The following is a 19,856-nucleotide window of genomic DNA, read 5'->3' on the forward strand; positions in this document are numbered from 1 at the left end:
AACCTGATTATGCATTGATAAGCATCCTAGAAATTACTTCTGCCTGAGGCTGTGCAAATAACTAATTCTTCAGTTTGGTTGCTGAATTGGAACAAAAAATAACCAGCAACCTGTTATCCATTACCAAAATGAAAGTCCAACATGGTTTGCTTTATTCAAACATGCTGCATTTTTTTTCCTTTTTTCATAAATGCTTGAAATTAAACATAATGGACAAAACCACTGGAGGGTTGCTATGGGTATCATCCTTTTACCCAAAGGTACATGAGGTAGTACACATATCCAAAATGTATAATATCTAGATTAAATTGTTTTGAAGGGGGATCTGAACCCAGCAGAGAATTTGAACCCAAAACACCCTACGCAGCAGTTCAAAGTATTCTGCACTGAGACTTGTGGTATCTTTTGCTAACACCGTTTCTTTTTCCATGAATAGTTATTAATCAAATCTCTGACTCAGTGATGTCCCAGTTACTATGCGCAATCTTAAGGATATTGCCCTAAAATGCAGCAGACACTTGGAATGCACACACATATACACGCAGACATTTGTATACACAATTCAGCATTGTATAAAGAGAATTTAGCTAGCTTCAAATGATCTGGTGAACATGTACGGAAGCACTGCAGAGCAATACTGAGGTGCTAGTCTGTCTCCCAGAACCAGCATTACTGCAGTAGCACAGAGTTGTATTAGCAAAGGGAACAACCCTACCTCTCAACAAAACTAACTAGACTAGCTGGAGTGCCATCCTTCTGGCCCTGAAGCTAGCCACAGAGCTGGCTGTCTCAGCCAGTGCTTCCTAACTCCCTGTAGTTTTTAGTGCTTCCTTCAGCTTCATATGTTAAAGCCTGTAATAAACTTAAATTTCATGCATTGTAGTGGAGTACACAACTATTTCATGAAAGATGGATGACACCACTAAATACACTTCTCCAGTCCCAGTGGTTTGACAGACTAAATAGGAATTCACGAATAGTTTTTAAGATAGCCAATCCCCCATCCTGGAGACTTTGCTATTCTCCAGTTTTTTCCCCACCATCATGTTCTAATTGTGAGCAAGTAAAAAAGTAACATTCAGGAAGGAAGGAAAGATCTAAACAAGTTGCTTGAAAGATGGTCTTTATTTTGCAAACATGTTTGCATGTACTTATGCAATTAAAAACCAATGAAGATATCTAAGATGTTTTTGTGGGCTTTGGAGGTTTGCATGAAGTCCAACATTTTTCCAGCCTTCCTCATATGAAAACAACAGTCACTTTTCACATCAGTGAAAAGCAAGTGCATTTCACTGATGGAAATTATATGCTTTATCTCCAAATCCAATGCATGAATATGCATACAAATATTTTTATTGTTGGGGGGGCGGACTGAGTAAGATTCGTTACAGAGTTGGCAAGATTGGGGTAGGATCAGGAGACTAAACAGGCTACGATTCTTCAGCTTGGAAAGACAGATGAGCAGGGTTATGAGAGAAGTCTACAGTGTTGTGAGTGGCATGGAAAAGGTTACTGTAGAATGATTACTTATAATTTATCACAAAACAAGAGCTGGAAAGCACCCAATCAAGTCATCAGACAATAAGTCTATGACAAATAAAAGGAAGTTCTGTTTCACAGAGTGCATAATTAGAGTGAAATTCACCATCACAAAACTGTGGGGAGGACAAAACTATACACATTCTGGAAGAGAGACTAGAAAAATGGAAGATGGGAGTCTACAGGCCTTTAAACACTGTGGTCCAGTTGCACTTCAAATTAAGATGGCCTCAGAATTACAATGCTACCACTTCCTTGAAGCATGGCACCACTTCAGGAGCTGCCACGCTGGGAATTGATACATGGTGAGCCACAACTTCCTTACTGTTTTCCCCTCTTGAATCAGATGGCAAGCAGCCTCAATCAGTAGCAGATTACTTTTTTCTCTACGCTGAATGCATCCCCCCATTCCCCATCACTTGGGAATGCTCCTTTCTCGCTCACTTGGGAGGCGGTGAAGCACTGCCTGGAGGCTGCTCTCAGGATCGGTAGGGACATCTAACACTGGGATCCTCCAGGGAGCAGGATGAAAATGCCTTGCCTGCTGTATGGGCAAAGGATGATCTGGAATTAATGAAGCGGACACAGAGAGATGGTGCTGTGGCAGTAAAGGGAAAGTGCTCAGGTGCTCTGACTGAGCAGGAACAGAACAAGCGCAATTCCGAAGAACAGGACCCACCTCACAATATTTATTCTTAACTGCTTGCTCTGCAGAGGATGGTCTTGCTGCTGAGATATAGACAACAAGAGAAGCAGCTTATCCCAAGTGAATGATTATAATTATGGTCTAAAACTTATTTGGTTCTTGGCCTTCACTTCTGGTGTTACTCTGGAATTGTAGTCTAACATTCAGCAACATAACAAATGGATGATGCCACCACCAAGGCTAGTTATTTGTTGTGACCACACAGAACAGGTAACAGGGTGAACATTAAACTGAATTTTAAAATAAACAGAGTCCGACTGCTCCCCTTCTCCCCAGCAACACTTTCAAAGCCTACTTGCAAACTCCTGCATGATGACTCCGAAAACGCTTCAACATGAGGTCTTTGCTCTTGCTCATAAAAATAGATTTATCAAAATTATCCCATGGGACTATTACTACAAATGCATCCCATATGAGGAGAATCACTGTAAGTAGGACACAGAGGAAGAAATCTCACTTACAGCTTCAGCTGTGGTATCTGTCTTACACAGTCAACACTTCAACTCCAGAAGGCTGTGTACGTTCAAAAGCCAAGAGCATGTGCTTTCCTTTCCCATTAGAGACTTGCACAAAAATACCAGGGAAAGGTTTTAGCATTTTGAATTACAATTCTTAATGTAAAAGGGCTACAGTATTTAGGTCAGAGCATTTGAATGAGACAAGAAAGTCTGATGAAAAAATTCTGTCCTTTTTAACATGTAATGTTGGTACTTCAGAGAACAAAAATACAGGAATGATCACAAAAATTGAACTAGGTCAGCAACGTCTCTTTTACTCTCAAACACTCTTGAGTGTTGCCAGCTGGAAACTTGGGCTATGTTATGCCACAGCAACTGCAGAATAATTTTGTAGCCTGTAATCATGTCTTAATTCTCACCCTGGTTTTAGAGGTATTCTAATGTGGTGTGAGAGCAGCCACAGAAAGCATTTTGGTAGTACTTTTGACAGCTAAATAGCATATATTTCACCATTGTATTGAGTATTACATTGTGTTGCATAAAGTTAATTTCACAAGTGTAGGAGAAAAGTGTATTCTCTTCACTGACCTGTATACTGCATTGGAAAAACATTTGCAGGATTCTCTAGGTATACAATCAACAATAATGGTACTTATGTGTAATGTTTTTGCTTTCTTGTGTTTCTATATGCATGGATAAAATATAAAATAAGACAGATTGCTCATGTGCTAACTAGAGAAACATAAAAATCAGTATTATTTCATGTTGGATCCCAGAAGCGGGTTTTCAAAGGCACAAATGGCAGGGCTGCCTAAATCCAATGGAAATTCACTTATGGCACATTTATGCCTTTGAAAATCTGCAGCTTTGGATTACAAAAGACCAGAATCAAACCTAAAGGTTTTGATCCTAATATCATTTTTACACAGCCAGCTAAGATATGCAGTTGTTCAAAGAAGACGTCTACTTATTGCAGAGTATGTTCAGGTCATAAAAATGCATTCACTCAGTTCGTAACAGAAAGTACTTAAGGACTTGCGTTATTTCTCACATAGGTATAGACTTGCTAGAGAAATTGCAAGTGAAGGGAAGTAAAAGTGTGTGAGGTACACAAGCTTTGAGAACCCCGACATCTTGTATAGCAAGGTCTGAATACCACTTAAGTCCTGTATTGGCGTAAGTTACTGTCATTCCACAGAAGTCAATGGAGTTATATCTATGTATTCCAGCGTGGCCCTCTATTATCACCTAGACAGAAAGAAAAATCTAGTCCAAACCTTACAGATGAACAGATCTTACTAGGTTTAAGATTCAGACCTGTAAGTAACAACAGCAAGCTCCACAACATAGTGGTTTTTCTCATTGTTTCCAAATCTGACTGGAAGATTGATTGATAAAATTGTGTGAAATAAACCATCAAACTACTAAGGTGGCTTTTGAGAAAAGGAATAGATTGTTATCACAGTTATTCAAGTATATCAGTGCAGCGCTTTCTCCCCAAAATGTAGACTTTTGTTTACAGGAGTCATGAATGCAAACAGATTATAGCACACACAGCCAGAAGAGAAGTATTTACAGCATATCTAACACCCACCCAAAAATATCCATGCAGAAAAAAACCCAGGATCCTAGATTGCAATAGTATGTTAGTTTTGCCTCTGCCCTAAAATACATCCCCTCTGGTGCTGGAGATGACAGTAGCTGTGGGGTCAATCTGCATCTTCTGTGTGCACTGCAGATGAAGAGCGAAGAGCGTGCATGCACTGGGGAGGAAGAGCTGAAGCAGGTGGGGGGAGGCAGCACCCTTCCTTTGCAATGGAAACACACACACGCCCTATCACGCAGTCAGCAGCAACATCCTGACCTGTGGTTCACGTAACTACAGTCATCTCAGAAGAAACAGAGAAAAAGAAATAAGGCTTAGAAACTGACCTGTTTTTCATTTTCATCCTCCAGCCTCAGCCTGTCCTCAATGCAGTTCCTGGCCTGAAGGAACGCCTTCCTCTGAGCCCTTTCTGTCAAAATCCTCACAAAGACCCCATACAAATTTACACTGACAAAAAGGATTGCATTGGCCACAAGCTGTAAGAAAGAAAGAAAAATAAATGAATATTTTAAAATACAAAATTTTATTTTACATTTCTACTCAGCAAAATTAAAAAAAAGGCAAAAACAAAAAAGGACTGTCTTTAAAAATTCTGCCTCGCTAACCATGTCACTGATACCCTTCCCACAACTCAACTGCAGTGAAACAATTATAGCAGCTCCTACAAGTCCGGGCAAGCCATATTGCATAATACAGAACTTCACATCTGCTGAAGTTAATTTCTCTTAAGGTGATCTGTAGCTCATCACTTTTATTCAGCCCATTGGCAGATCTGTCCATCTAATAAGGAGAGCAGTATCTTCAGCATTTGTTCAATTGCGAGATGCCCAGAAGACCAAAATTATTTTCCTATGCCTTTGTAAAGTAGGGATATTATTGTCCCTTTTTTTATAGTTGAGAAGCACGGTACTGACAAAATCTGTGACTAAATCAAAATGTGTGCCTGGGTACCTCAAGCTTTCATATTGCGCAATTTGCACTTGGAAAATCTGCTTCTCCTCCCATATCTATACTATTAGCGATCATACTGTATTTTTTGAGAAATCAACCAAAATATTGTTGATGCTCTCCTGCAGCAGACCTCTCAGAAGGTGCTGAGTGCTTTCAGATGATGGCCCTTGGCACAAACCAAGCCCCACTGCAATGCTATAAACAGGGCCTATTAATTACTTTGAAATTACTTCTATGAACAGTGCTTTGATGAAGAACACATAAATGACCAAATTGCCCTTCTGGGTTTTTTTTTAATGTTTTTATAATATATGATAAAGTTAGTTAACGAACCTAAATAACTCAACAGTGGCTTGCACACAACCTCCCTATCTAAGACAATCCTGTCCAAGTTTCTCATCCCATCTCTGATGTCTGAAACGTCTTCAGATGGTAAATTCTGTAATGCAATGCAGCGTTTGTTTAGAAAGGAGGCAATAAGGCCTGTTTACCCAATATCTTTTCAGTCTCATTCTCCATATTTACTCTAGTTACTACCACAGCATCATGATAAGGATTCACGGGACTCATAAATTCCAAAATTTCAGAAATCAATGTCATAAATTGGCCAAGATTCGGTATAATAAGAACAAAGAAAGACATTACAGCAAGTAACACAATTCATGTTAAATTCCTGTGCACCTAAAATAGTTCATAAAGACATTCATAACTGACATTTATTTCTTAATTCAAGGTATACATTTCAAGCTAGTACATCTCTACTGTTGCATGATCTGTGTAAATTGGAGACCATTATGTCTGTACTGCATAGTGAGTCCAGCTGTGCCAACAACACAATCAAATTAAAAAAAAAAAAAAATAAAACCACTGACATGGTTGTAGAGAATGCTTACTGACTAACGGGACTAGGGTTGAAGGCTTGAATTCAGCCAATATGGTAAGCAAAGATCCAAAATGACATCCAGAAACTCTCTGCTGATTTTGGAGAGACTTTGGGAAATGTTTCACCCTACAAAAATAAGAAGGAAGTTTCTGATGTGTGTAACTAATGGCAGTATACATGTCCATCTCTTGTGATCTCAGTACAGTGGGGAGAATGGAAAGATTCATTCTGGGTGGGTTCTCCAGACCTTCATGGAGAAGGTCCTTTAACTTTCACCTTCATACCTGGTTGTTATTAGTTAACAGTTCATTAACAACTTCCCTGCAAACATTCTCACCAGTGCAAAATGAAAAGATACCCTGTGACAATAAAGGGAGCTGTGCCTAGCATTAGTGTTTTGTTTCTGCTCAGATATCCAAAAAGAAACAGTTCTCTCCCAAGAGCTAACACCACTGAAGAATGGTGTTACAGCTTCCTCCTGAGAACTGCAAAATGCAGGTTCAGGTGTCATCAGTCAGAAGAATTTCAACCTAAGAATCTCATATACCAGTTACTTACACGTCACTTCTCAGAGATGGTAATACAGATGGTAAAACTTTGAAGATGAAAAGCAGTACATGAGCATTATCATTTCATGATACAGGTTGAGCATAAACAGTCTGCAATCCCTATCCTGCTTTATTTTGCCTCGTCACAGAGAACTGTTTGAGGTATATCAATTTTCAGTACAAGTTAAAGCCTACTAAAATGAAATTACTATAGAAATTCCAGTAGAATCCTATTTTTAGAGACATGAATGTGGCCGTACTTACCTTATCCCTGCATTTTATCACGCTGAAGTGTAGTGACAACAGTGTATTTTAAAGCTAATTGAATAAAAATAGAAAGAATTTGTAAAGGCCGTATTCAAAGGCAGTAGAGAGAGCCCACAGAATAAACAGTCAAGACAGTTACAGACAGTGTAACTGCTTGACCCTGTCCATATACAAAGCAACTGTTAATAACACAGGGTGAAAAACTAATACTATCTTTATACGCTGATATCAGAGTGGCCCAAGACATAAATAATTACTTCTAGAGAAAATAAAAAGAAGAGTCAACTCAGTTTCTGGTCTTCAATTAGAAGCAGTAAAAGATCATATATTGTAACAACCTGCCAGCTGTTCTGGGACTATCGTTATGATTTCACTCAAGCAACGGTGATCACCTGGACTGGGAGTAACCAGTAGGTGGGTTCCTGCAATCATGCAGCCACTTTCAGACTCAGCAGGGTAAGTAATTTTCCAACATGCTTTGAACAGTTTAAGATAAAACAGAGGCTTAGCTGTCAGCTCTGGCCTGCAGGGAATCAGGAAAAGTGATAAAGCAAGTAAAAGATTCATAGATTTCAAAATGTGAGAAAAGAAAGTAGGGCAGATTGTCTCCTGAGGTAAGAGTTCCTTCCCTCCACAACCCCTTTTCTGTTTAATTACTATTTTTTGCCCAATTGCAAACTACATACATCTCTCTCTCTCTAGGTTTCTCAAATGGCCATTTCCTGGTCCCTTTTATTTTAATCTGTAAATATGTACTTCTATATATACACACATACATACATATATAACTTACACACATTATGTGCTGTAACTTCAGGAAAGATTGAGAGACTTGCTGTTAAAACTAAGCATCTTTGAAGAGGTACTGAGGCATTCAGAACTGCTGAAATATCAAGGAATTTAATTTTAAATCATTCCTACATTATTCACTATACTACTGCTTAGTAGCAAAAAGAGTGCTCTTCTATTTACAGAACTACCAAAGAAATAATTTACTTAATGCAAAACAAAGTGACTCAAAGACATTTTTATGCTGCAACCTCTTTCAAACAGTGTTATTCTGTCATTCCATAATGAGATTACAGGTCAGCCAGAATAAAAAAAGGGCATCAGGGTCATGAATTTTTTTTTTTTTTAATTCTTTTTTTTTTATTTATTGTTGTCACTGAATCTTGTATTGTGCTTTCTGCATATCTGCTGCACTCCAGAACCAACATCCTGAGCTTTAAGCTTGTCTAGTCCTTAGTAGGGTACACTTTCTATCACTGGATGAACTCTGGCATGGTTCCTTGTGCTGGCTCTGGAGGGTGTTACCAAAGGCAGACTTCCAACACAGAGAGCTAGTCCTTGTGGGCTGCCTAGTTACTGAAGAGGCAGCTCCAGCAGGTGTTTCAACCGAATTTCTGTCTCTCCTGGTTTTTTCTCCATTGACTTTCTTGGGTCTTAAGTTAGTTTTGGTAGGGAACTCAAATTGTGCCCATCAAGGAGTGAACAAATAATTCTGGAGGTAAGAAGCATGTAACATGCACATGCATACACAGGGCTTGACGAGTTTAATTAAAGAGCTGCTTTTTTTCCGCAGAATGATCTCCCACTTCTTGAGTGTCCCTTGGGATTAGTTGAGAGACTCTTTTGAAGAGTCGCTTGAAACTTTTCTCTCTATTCCAGATAGGTTTTATTCTCCACTTCTTTTTCCTTCGAAGTAAGAATCCTCATGTGTGCATTCATGCATGCACTTGCTCTCTCACAAACAAATGGTGAAAAATTCTTCTCTGTGTTTTTATTTGCCTTTTGAGAGGACTCTGCTTACTCAGCAGACTAATTCTGCTATCAGGTTGCATAGTGGATGGCCCAAACCTGAGGCTGGTTTTCATTGTGGAGTAGCTTTCTGTTTGTCTCATAAAATTGCCTCATAGAAAAAGGTGGCTATTTCACAAAGGTGTAAATGACTTTTGGATCACTCGAAGACTTTTTTACAAAGTGTCATTCATGTGGATGGATATTGAAATACCCAACTGAAGTAGAATAAATAAGAAAGTATAAATTACCAGAGAAGAAAAATTCAGGAGACTCCCTTAGAACTTCATTGGGCTTTCTAAAAGCTGGGCTTGTGTTGCGAATGGGACTGAGAAGGGATTTCAATAGTTACCACTCCCAGGATTATAATTTAGTGGCTAATATAAATATTCGATTTATTCTCAGCAGCATGAGTCTTCATGATATCCCATGAAGTAGAGAAGAACGGAATATGTACGTGGCCAACATTTCCAGGTGAAGGTTGAAATTTGCAGAAAAGACGAGACTAATGCGGTTCGTGTGTGTCTTAACCCTCAGATACCTGAAAAGATGAGAGGTATGGAGGGCCTGAATTCTACTTCCAGTTTTCTCTGTTAATTGAATTTTACTGCAAGTAATTTCTGTGCCACTATTGTTGTTCCTGTTATGCAGACAATGTAACATTTACTCATTCTGTCAAAATACTTTGAGATATGGTAATGAAATGCATTATTGTAAAACGTGAATATCTATTGTGAGGCATGCCTCTAAAGAAAGAGTTATGAACAGCTTACCAAAATGAGTCAGTGCTTCCACCATTAAAACTCTTTAAGAGCAAGGCAAGACTGTGCCGTTTATGAAAATTGTTGATATCATGAACAAGACCTTTTACAAGTTTAAACAAAAATAATTTCTCTTTTTCCTATTATGGAAAATGTTACCATTAGAGCAGTACTTTATTTACAGCACAAGACAATTGCCTCTTGATCCTGACATGGTTTTGTTAAGTTTAGTGATTCACTTAATCAACTCACTTCGCAACCTTTTGAAAACACTTAATTACTACATCTGCTCCCTCCCTTTGCTGAAGTGGCATAACACAGGAGCAGTGAACTTCTCCTTAGTTCCTGTCTGCATCCCCAAAAGCACACCCCCCCTACCAGGGAAGGCAGCCAAACAAATTTTCTCCAGATTAAATAAATGTATTCCCATTTTGAATAAACTTCCCCCTCTTATTTTTGTTAGTTTTTGTTCTAACTGGTTTATGCCACATAGTAGGAAAATACTGTTCTGCTGTGCTGTTCTCCGTGGTTTCTGTCTTCATTTGCACCCCTCCCGAATCTACAGCATACTCTAAGAGCGGATTAGTGACTAGTTATTTCAGTGAAAATGTGTTGAATGAGAGCAGATGTCACTGTTCAGGAAAAGACAGTAGCACTGGGGTGTCTATAACCATACAAGTGAAGAGACACTTTTAGGATATCTAGGACGCTACATCCGTTAACCACAGCCAGTTTTTTTGAAGTGTACATGCACAATGTGTAATTGCAGAAATCCACTCTGTGTCCCTCCCTTTGTTTGCATAACTGTTTGACCAAAGTACAAGACACAATTTATAACCACATGCCATAAACCTTTCTAAAAAATGCCTTTTACAAAAGTAGAGTCATCGAGAGCCATCGAGCTCCCCAGTGTTAAAAAGTTCATTTGTTGCATCTTTCTCAGAAGGATACGTCCTTTTAACTTGGAGACATGCACTGGGAGAACAGTTAGCGCACCTCCCTCTCACGTTACGCACTGTTGGCTCTTTATCTGGTGTCAGAAGCACTTACCTCTGAGATTAAATAGCAGAGAATTATGATGAAATATCCAAACTAAGGCTGATTGAATGAATCATAAATTTTGAATCCTAAACCTTATGTAGTACTGCAGCTTAAAAACATTCTGATTAAGATCTCTGTGATTACATAGGATACCAAATATTTGTTTTGCTGAAGTCCCAGAGTGTCAACTGCCTGCCCATCAATACTCTCACTCAGGTGTGTGACATGAATCTATGACATTAATTTCAGGCTCCTATTTTTGAGATTCTGAGCTGTTGTGCCTTTCTTAGTGAATTTCTGAAAGGAACTCAAAATTCCATCATTTTTACCTTTCACATTAGCAACAAATTAAATTTTTATTTTGATGTACCATGACTTTTTGATTTTTTTTATTTTATTTTTTTATTTGTTAGGAAGACAGACAGAAGCACTTAAGTGCAAGAACTTTTGTTCTTATCTGCATTTTTTTTAATTAAAAAAAAAGGCAGCTGATTTTTAGAGAATAGGAAAAACATCAGACAGAGGATTTACAGGTAATATACAACAGAGCACTGATATATGAAATTTTAGAAATAAGAAATAAAGGACTGGATGGAAAATATTGCAAGCAGCATATAGGCTGAATACCTCCAAGCATAACTTCTCAATCACTTCAAAACATTCCAAATAATGAATGACTTAATAAAAGCTGGAAAAAAAAAAACCTAAACACATAGCAGTGTTCTATTAGAAATGGTTGGCGGAACTGCAACAGTAATGTCTGAAACTTGCCAAGTATAGCACTGGGCTGTTGCACTTCAGAAATTCAAAAAAGCAGTTAGAAGATGCCCTGATTTGTCTATGTCCGAAGCCTGTTTTTATACATAATGTGTGCATACTGATACAGATTTGTGAGTTGATTCTTGACAGCATGTGAACAATATCAATTATTTCTCTTGATTTCATGTTTGTATCCATTAAGCCCAGTTGAGGTTAGTATCAGCAATCTTTTCATATATCAAACCAGACCTTACAGATAGATAATTAGAGGTTACTTTTACACAAGGCAACAAACTCTCTCCAAAGCCCACAGAAGTGCTGGGGCTATTGCAGACAGAAGAGAATATCTGAAGAATATTACATGTGAAGCAAAAATAATTTCCCAGTCATCCATACTAATCAGTCAAGGTACACAAGAGAACTGGCTGATCTTCACATTTTTTCACTATACGAGAGGCTATGAATGCCTCTCAGGTAAGATATGAGAGATACGATATCTCAGCTATAGTTTTCTCTTGCTGTTATATTATGGTACTGCACTCCAGAGTGTGTAACAGGTTCACAGCAGAACATATACCTTAGACATGATAATATGGTCTCAGTCACTTCCATCTGTGAAAAGCTGACACAATGAGCTACCCAGAAAAAAGTCAAAATACTGTTGCTAACTGGCTTACATGTCACATCCCACAAATTTCTTTGTGCTGAGAAGAGAGAGGCAAATGTTACTTATATTTCTTTCCTGATTTAGCGGCCTATTGTAAGTCACCATAGGAAAATAAGCCCTCAGTTCTTCTGTGCTTTTGGGGTGGGTTGTTATGGTTTGGGGTTTTTTGGACATTGCAGTTGTTCCCAAGCATTATGAATAGCTGCTATCTATCACAAAAGACTTGGAATATGTTGCCAAAGCCACCTGAAATAATTTCTATAGAAATTATGGCCAATATTTTTATTTATTTGTGCACGTTATTTACTTGCTTGACAGAGTCCAGGTGATCAGCCCCTGAAGCTGTTCTACTTCAACCAAAAATCTGCAGCTTTCCCCCTTTTCCTATTAATTAGTATAATGCCATGTTGTGCATTTAGAGCACAGTACAGTAATCTGTTGTCCAAAATTTGTTTGCATTTGTTGTATGCAACACATGGTTCTTTTCCAGTACTTGTTCCCCCACAAGAATCCATCTGAACATCTTAATAATTTTTTTTTTTTTAAAGCTGCAGTAATTGTGGGGATATACAACCCAGGCTAGTTTGAAACCTTTGGTGGGACTATAGTTGCTAGGTGACTGGACCTTCAGATCTTAAATGCAATTTTTCTTCATTTGAGTCCTGAGCATGGCTGAGAAACAGCATGTAGCAGCCTCACTCTGGCGCCTGTCTGCTGTAGATGGGAAGCATTTCTTATCTAGTGTACAGCTCTTGGACCAGAGACACAAAATGAGGCCGTGGCTTCAGTTCAGCAAGGGACGCCACGTTTTCAGATTGCTCCTGTAACAACCCAGGAGGAAGACTGCCCCGTCTGAGTGGGACAGCCTCCTTCCCAGGCTCCCAGCTGTGCTCCTTTTGCAGCCCACTGTGTTCACCGACCGAGTGAACTCACTGTTGTCTCATGCTCCTGTGGCATGAGTTGGTTATATCCATAAAACGTACCCCACAGTGTGCCTCTTACGGGACCGGGCTTACTGAAGACTGATAGCTATGAGCTGAGCTCCTGCACGTTCTGGCAGCTGGAACGCACTTCCAGCTTTTCACTCAGGATCTCTCACTCGTAAGTTTTAGTTTAGTTGTCAAAGTGTTTTCTGTAAAAACTCAAAAGTGCTCTACAAAGCTTTGCCAATAAACAGTGCTGGGGCGGAGAGCTCATTCTGCCAGCAAGTGACGGAGCTGGTGACAAAACATGGGTCGTCCAAGTCCCGGCTCTGTTCTCCAGCAGTTCAAGCTCTGTCTTGTCAAGCCTAGGAACTGTGCTGCTGGAGATGAAGTACTATCCCCAGGGCTTCTTATACATCCTGCACAGACACGGCATCATCTATTTGGTACTGAAATGGTGCTCTCCTATACTGTACCCAGGCTACTTCCAAAGAGGGCTCGAATTTTGCTCCTAGAAGGTTGGGTGCATAAAACCTAGGAAATACAACACCCATGCTTAAAACCTCTAAGTGCCTTTTTTGAATTTAACGTCAGGGGACTTTCTCAAGATCTGGGAGACAGCCATAGATACAACCAGGTTCCCAAATCAGTGTATGTGAGTTAGGTATGATCACAGGCATATCGCAGATGAGAAAATAAACACAGATTAAGTTCAAGCAGCTGTCCAAATATTACACTGTAATGAACTCATCGTTAGGAAATCATGCTGAAATGCATTACTTAAGTCCTACATAGCAAATCCAAGTCATTTTTGGTGACCCAAGCAGTATCAGGTACACATTTTTCATATCAAGCATGGGACCTTATATTCATTTTATGCCACTAAAAAAGGTTTGCCCCAAAAATGTCAAGAAGTATACAGAAGTCTTCTAACAAGTCACCTGCAAATTAAATTAAATGACTAAACTGTGAGGCCTTGGTTCTCACTCACTGCTGAAACACCTGGCCTTTTGCAGGTGAATGAGGGCAGCCAGAGATAAAGAGAGGAAAAAGTGCATATGCTGTTGCTGCCTGTATACTGCTAAGTGAAAACATGACTGCACTAGTACTAAACCGATCTCAGTCGGTTTCCCTTTCCACCAGAAGGATTGCCTGCTAGACCTGACAAATATCCTCTTGTATTTCTTTTCTCTTTTTTTCCTCTCTATGCAGATATTTGAAGCACTTCGTGAATGATGTCACTTCTGGTCAAAAGTCCTGAAAAGATGAAAGTGTTTGCCTTGAGGAAACTATGTTCTATTACACGGAGCCCGTTTACTTTTCTCCTATTGTGCTTTACAACTTGCAAGAGCTGTCTTTGCAAATAATAAGATTTTCGCTCTGCAGGGTCATTTAAGCTATGGTATCTTCTGTCACTGTTGGCGCTTGAGAGCTGTAATACTGTCAAGGTTGCAAAGGAGCAATTTAAGCAGAAGAGATAGGGAATGCTAGCCATTTTCTTGTTCAACTTTGAAAATTATTTTTTGCAAAGAGAAACCAGCTATACAGTATGTCACTTAGCAACTGATCAAACAAGAAACTGATGGAAGATTTTAAAAAAAATGTTTCTGGTCACATTTGCACTTGAGAGACTTATTAGGAAAACAAGAGGATATACCTCTGTTTAATGATTCTATTTAACAATTGAATTAATCAGTCAGTGATTTCAAGAGAAGCCAAAGAAATTCTAAAGATTTAGGACCAAAGGACCAAACTTCACTCATTTTCAGTTAGTGATCCTAAAAAATCAAGTTTGTTGTTAGAATCTGTATGCTGTATGATTAAAAATACTCCGAGTGTGCTAAAAAATGGAGGCATGATTCCGTGGTTGGGAATTTGGGTAGTGTTCCAGACTGATTCATACAAACCTCATTGCTGGATCAGGACCTTAGAAAGAACAATATGCCAATTTTGTGAGCAACAAAATGCTTTTAAAGAAATATCATGAGAGCACATGACTAATAACTTCTTGGGTTATATGATCTTCTTGTCGTGTGTAGGTTTTCTGGTTCTGTTTTAATATAACATCATTTGAATGCAAAAAGTGATTTTCGGAAAATGTCACAATATTGTGAATGCCAAGCATTTAAAAACACTGAGCTGAACTGCAGAAATAAATCAAAGTGTTAAATCACAAACCTGGAGGAGGATAAGAGATAACAGGACATAAATCAAGTATGTTTTTGGAAGAGGAGGAATAAATGGGGGTAAAGGGAAAATAAAAAAAGAAAGAAGGAAAATAATGATAAAAGTGGAACTGAAACATGCCTACTCTGAGCAGAAAAGAAGAGCAAAAGAATAATAAGGGGGCTAGAATTACAGATATGATGCCAAATTTAGAGAAAATTTAGCACAATCTTGAAGCTATTTTTTTTTTTCTTTTGCCAATGTCATATTTTGTTCTGCCTTTGTTAGAGAGGGGTTTGGGGTTTTTTTTTATTTGAATGAAAGAGATGATAAGTAAGGATCATAGACTGCTATTCTTTGAATTGTGAATGAGGTGCCTTCCTGGGATTTTTTTTGCTCTTATAGCTACCAAAATACTCAGAAACTCATCCCAACTTTCATTTAAACAATGAAAATCCTCCTTCCTACAAACTGTCTGGTGGGTCTATTTTCTGCTTTGAATGTCTTGTCAGTTCTGGTTAGCTTGAGGCTGTCCATCAAATTAAGAATTTTAAGAGAAATAGTGCTATTTCCATGTACATATTATTAGAGATTGCAAACAGCAGAATTTTATGCCCTGGAAAAGACAAGAGTGGGATTTAACCGAGTTGTTGAGAATTCTGAAAATTACAGAGGAAAACAAAATACATCAGTAATTTCTTATTCTGCTTCAAAACAAACGAGACAGGGAGGACAATATGTTAAGCCCCAAAGCAAGCTGTTCACTGGTAAAAAAATAATAAGAGTCAATTGCAACTACTGTAATATGTCATATTATGTCATATTACATCTTTCTTAACTGTACACAAATCCTCTCTTAAGGTTTTGCTGACTGCACTCTTTTTTGCACAAAGAAATGAAGAAATAACAAGTATGGAATAGGACATCTACTCTTCTGTGCTGCTGTATTTTTGCTGTTTTCTGGTGTGGGCTCTGCATGTTCTTTGTCTGACCCCAAAGACGCAAGATAAATCAAGGACTGTACTTGACTATGTTTACAACAGCAAGAAAAGATGCCCAACAGGTGTGGACTTGCAGCTGGAAAGAGGTGGTGCTCAGGATGCCCACACTATGTGCATTTTGGGAGAGGTTATTTTGGATCAGCTCTAGCTTGGTCCTGTGGACCAAACAGCAGTTAGCCACTTTCCACTGAAGTCTCTGGTCTTAAAGACACAAGATGTATTACTGGAATACAGACAAGAGATTCAGGCTTTTTCTTTTTTTTCCACCAATACAGCAAAAAATAGAGATTACTTTTTTAAAATGATCCACTACCCTGTAAGTCTCAAAGGACTTGTATCATAAAGACTGCACAGGTACAGGAAAAAATGGCACTTACATCACAGAGATATGTGCTGAACCATGCTAAACGTAAATGTGTATTAAAAGGCTCATAATAAAAGCAAATATAGCTTTGTTGTTTATACTATATGTATATGAGCAAGCTACAACATACACAAAAGTCTGGCAGATGCTTATTACTCCATGTCAAAGCTTTGCTACCTACAGAAAGATTAAAATATTAATCACGTATTCATTCAATAACTTGTCTATCATTTTCTAATGTCTCCTGATATAGTAGTCGCCTGAAATAAGTAGTTCCTAAATCATTATAGGATGATGTCAGAAACAATCCTGGAAATTACAAGTCTATAAGAGGGGATTTAAAAATGAGATGTGTGGTATTGAATTAAAGCTTCATAATAACTCTAATTTTTTAGACAGAAATATAAGTAAGAAAATATAATTTCACAGTACACTACATACAAACTTCTCAATTTTTCTTTTTTTCCTGTTCTGTACTTGAGAATAAAAATAGATGTGAAACATACATTCTTGCAACAACAGCATAATACTAGTTACATTCATTTTTATGACTCTATAAAGAATTGTACATATTAGATTATGCTGGTGAAGAGTTTGCGTTACTGTTATGATTATTAGACTCTTTTTTATGTATGTTTCTGATGTAAAGATAACAATAATAAAATAAAAAAAAACCCTTTGGCATCAAATCCTTAAAAAATTTCTTGGCCAGGTTCTGATGCACTGAGTATCTCTTTGGTGATACCTTGCCCCAAATGCTCTGACAAAGTATCCACGTTAGCTGTTCACAAACATTTTTGTGAGAAATCCTAACTTACACAGATTCATTAGGGATAGTTCTCCTGTCTTCAGAACTGAATACCAGTGACCTGATCCTAATTCCCTCAATGAAGTAATCTGGAATACTTCTTAAAAGAACATGGCATCAAACACTGCGTCACGGGGTAAAAATTGAGGTGATAGCAGAAGTTCAGCGAAGACTCTTAATAAAATGGAGGTGTTGAATTAGTAATTTTGGAACAGGATAAGTTTTTGTAAGCAGGATGAACTTGATAGAAATAAAAAATGGGTCAAAACAAAACTAAGAACTGAGGAGTTTTGACAAGGTGGAAGATCACACATTTCAAGAGTACATATCCTTTGCGGGTGAAGTAACAAAAGATTACTTAGACTAAGGACAGCTGCAGGGAGAAACAACAAAGAACAGCTTGAACCAGTCAAGTCCCATCTAAACAGTGTAGAAAGCAGGTAGTCAGACCAAATGGGTATTCCAATACAGAAGGGGGAACTGGGATGAATTAGAACTGAATACTGAGTGAGAAATACCATATTAGAAGGATACTAGAAAGAAAATAATCAGTGGGACACTGTATTTCCAAGGTGCAAAATACATGGGAAAAAAACAAGAGGCAAGGTCACGGGAGTGGTGCTATACATTAAAGGAAGCATGCAGCCCAACCAGGTGATTAAGTTAACTGTATTGAGATGTAACATTTGATACTTATGTAGGAAAAGCATATTAATAGGACAATACTATCACAGCCTGAGGAGGATGGAAAAAGGGAGTATGGTTCACTTGGGAGCTCTCAGAGAGGCTGTCACTGCAAAATATAGACTAAAGGGAGGCTGCCGTCATTCCCATGTAGACTCAATAACTATTACACTGGACCATGAAACTAAGACAAACTTTTAGATCCCATAAATGACTGCTTCCTGAAGCAGCTAAATGGGGAACTAACAGGAGCAGAAGCGCTCCTGAATGTTTTTCTGATCTCTTTCCTAATACCTGGTTCAAAATGTAACCATCAAAGTACAAGTAAGCACAAAGTACTTAGAGATACCCTTGCAGGGGAAAAAGAAAACAACAAAACCCCCCACAAAACAAAACAAACAGAAAATCTGCAGTAGTGTTTGATTTCAGAAGGAGGATCTATTGTTATTTATAAGGAACATACCAGGGAATCTCTCTTAAATTGAATTATAAGCAAAACGGGTTCTAAAACAAATCCTCAGATGAGGGGGATCATATTGCCAGGACCAGGCCATATTCTGCTAGCCATTCCTACAAAACTCCAGCATGATATTACTGAACTATTGCTTTTATATTAGGCCCTATTAATATGGGCCGTATTTTTCTGCCAGTAGTTATATGGCCCTATATATAAAAAGAATCTGTAGAAAAAACATTGTCAGGGAAAAGTGAATATAGTGCTTTTAGAGGAAAGGTGTGTCTGTGACCATGAAGTCTGTCTCAGTAGGTATTTTTATTTAAAAATTAATCTGAACTAACACAAGCACCAATCACAGCAACACTACTTCTATTCTCTTTTAGGGATCTCCAGCAACTTCTAGCAGTATTTTTCAGTAAGTCCAAATGCCAACTAAAATACTAGTAAGAGACAAAATCCATGACGTTCATTCAAAGTTCTGACAACTTTAGATACACAACCCTACTCTTTACATTGAGACATAACGATTGCCCCACCACAATTATTTTGACTACGTCTAAAACCCCAAATGCATAGTCTATAATCAGTGGACTAAATTCTGCCAGTAGTCAATTCACACAATCTGGTTCACTTGCTCATCTATATGAAAGTCAGAATGATAGCATGCTTTCTGCCTTAATAGCTTAGGCTTCCACACTGTAATCTAAAGACTTGATTATTGCAGCTATGTCACTATTGCCAGCCTATCCACATATCTCTAATATTTTGAAATTTATTTTGAATTCTGTGTTGCTATATTGCCTTGCTTTGGCATGTTGAAAAAAACCCATTCCTTTAAAATAAGCAGATTTTCATATTGAGTAACTAAAGGGTCTATTTTTATAGTCAGAATTAACTAAGTACAAGAACTGAGGCAAGGACTGAGATTAAAGTTTTAGAAAGAACTCTAAATAACCTTATACATGTTAATATATGTTTGTAATTGTGTTCAGATTACATAAATTATATACAATTCTACCCTTAGAGACCTGTGCTGATAGGGACATTGGGTGAGACATTTTTCAGTGTAAGGCACTGCGTAATTAGTTCAGTGTAAGAAATATACCAAGTAATTACATTTTTGCTTGTCTAAATTACCCCTGTAGGTTCAGTTGATTATAGGAATCTGCCAGCTGTTAAGCAGCTACTGTGGTTCACCTCGAGTAGCGGTTTTTCAGCAATGCAGTGGGCAAAATAATTCCTCTAAGTCTGTAAAGTCTCATCATGCTTTCGAATGGACCAATATATGTAAAAATCTAACTTATCATCTGTACAATTGCACAATTAATGAAACCTATCTGTTGCCGTCTCCAAAAATACAACATTATGCAGCAACAACTCAGTGTGTTAGACCTCACCACTGCAGTCCTTTGAGTTACTGATAGGGAACACCAGCAGTTCTCCATTTTTTTTTTATTAAGTAGTAATTGC

General features: G+C 38.1%; 1 protein-coding gene across 1 annotated transcript in view; it reads right to left on the minus strand.

Annotated features, from left to right (window-relative positions):
- The window catches only part of ADCY1 (adenylate cyclase 1), a 154,249-nt gene that overhangs the window by 105,050 nt on the left and 29,343 nt on the right, over positions 1–19,856 (minus strand). The window contains exon 2 of the mRNA XM_075142917.1: positions 4,636–4,785. Coding sequence (XP_074999018.1) covers positions 4,636–4,785 — 150 coding nt within the window. The remainder of the gene's footprint in view (positions 1–4,635; positions 4,786–19,856) is intronic.

This window comes from Calonectris borealis, chromosome 2 (genome assembly GCF_964195595.1).
Source record: "Calonectris borealis chromosome 2, bCalBor7.hap1.2, whole genome shotgun sequence".
Classification (NCBI taxonomy): domain Eukaryota; kingdom Metazoa; phylum Chordata; class Aves; order Procellariiformes; family Procellariidae; genus Calonectris; species Calonectris borealis.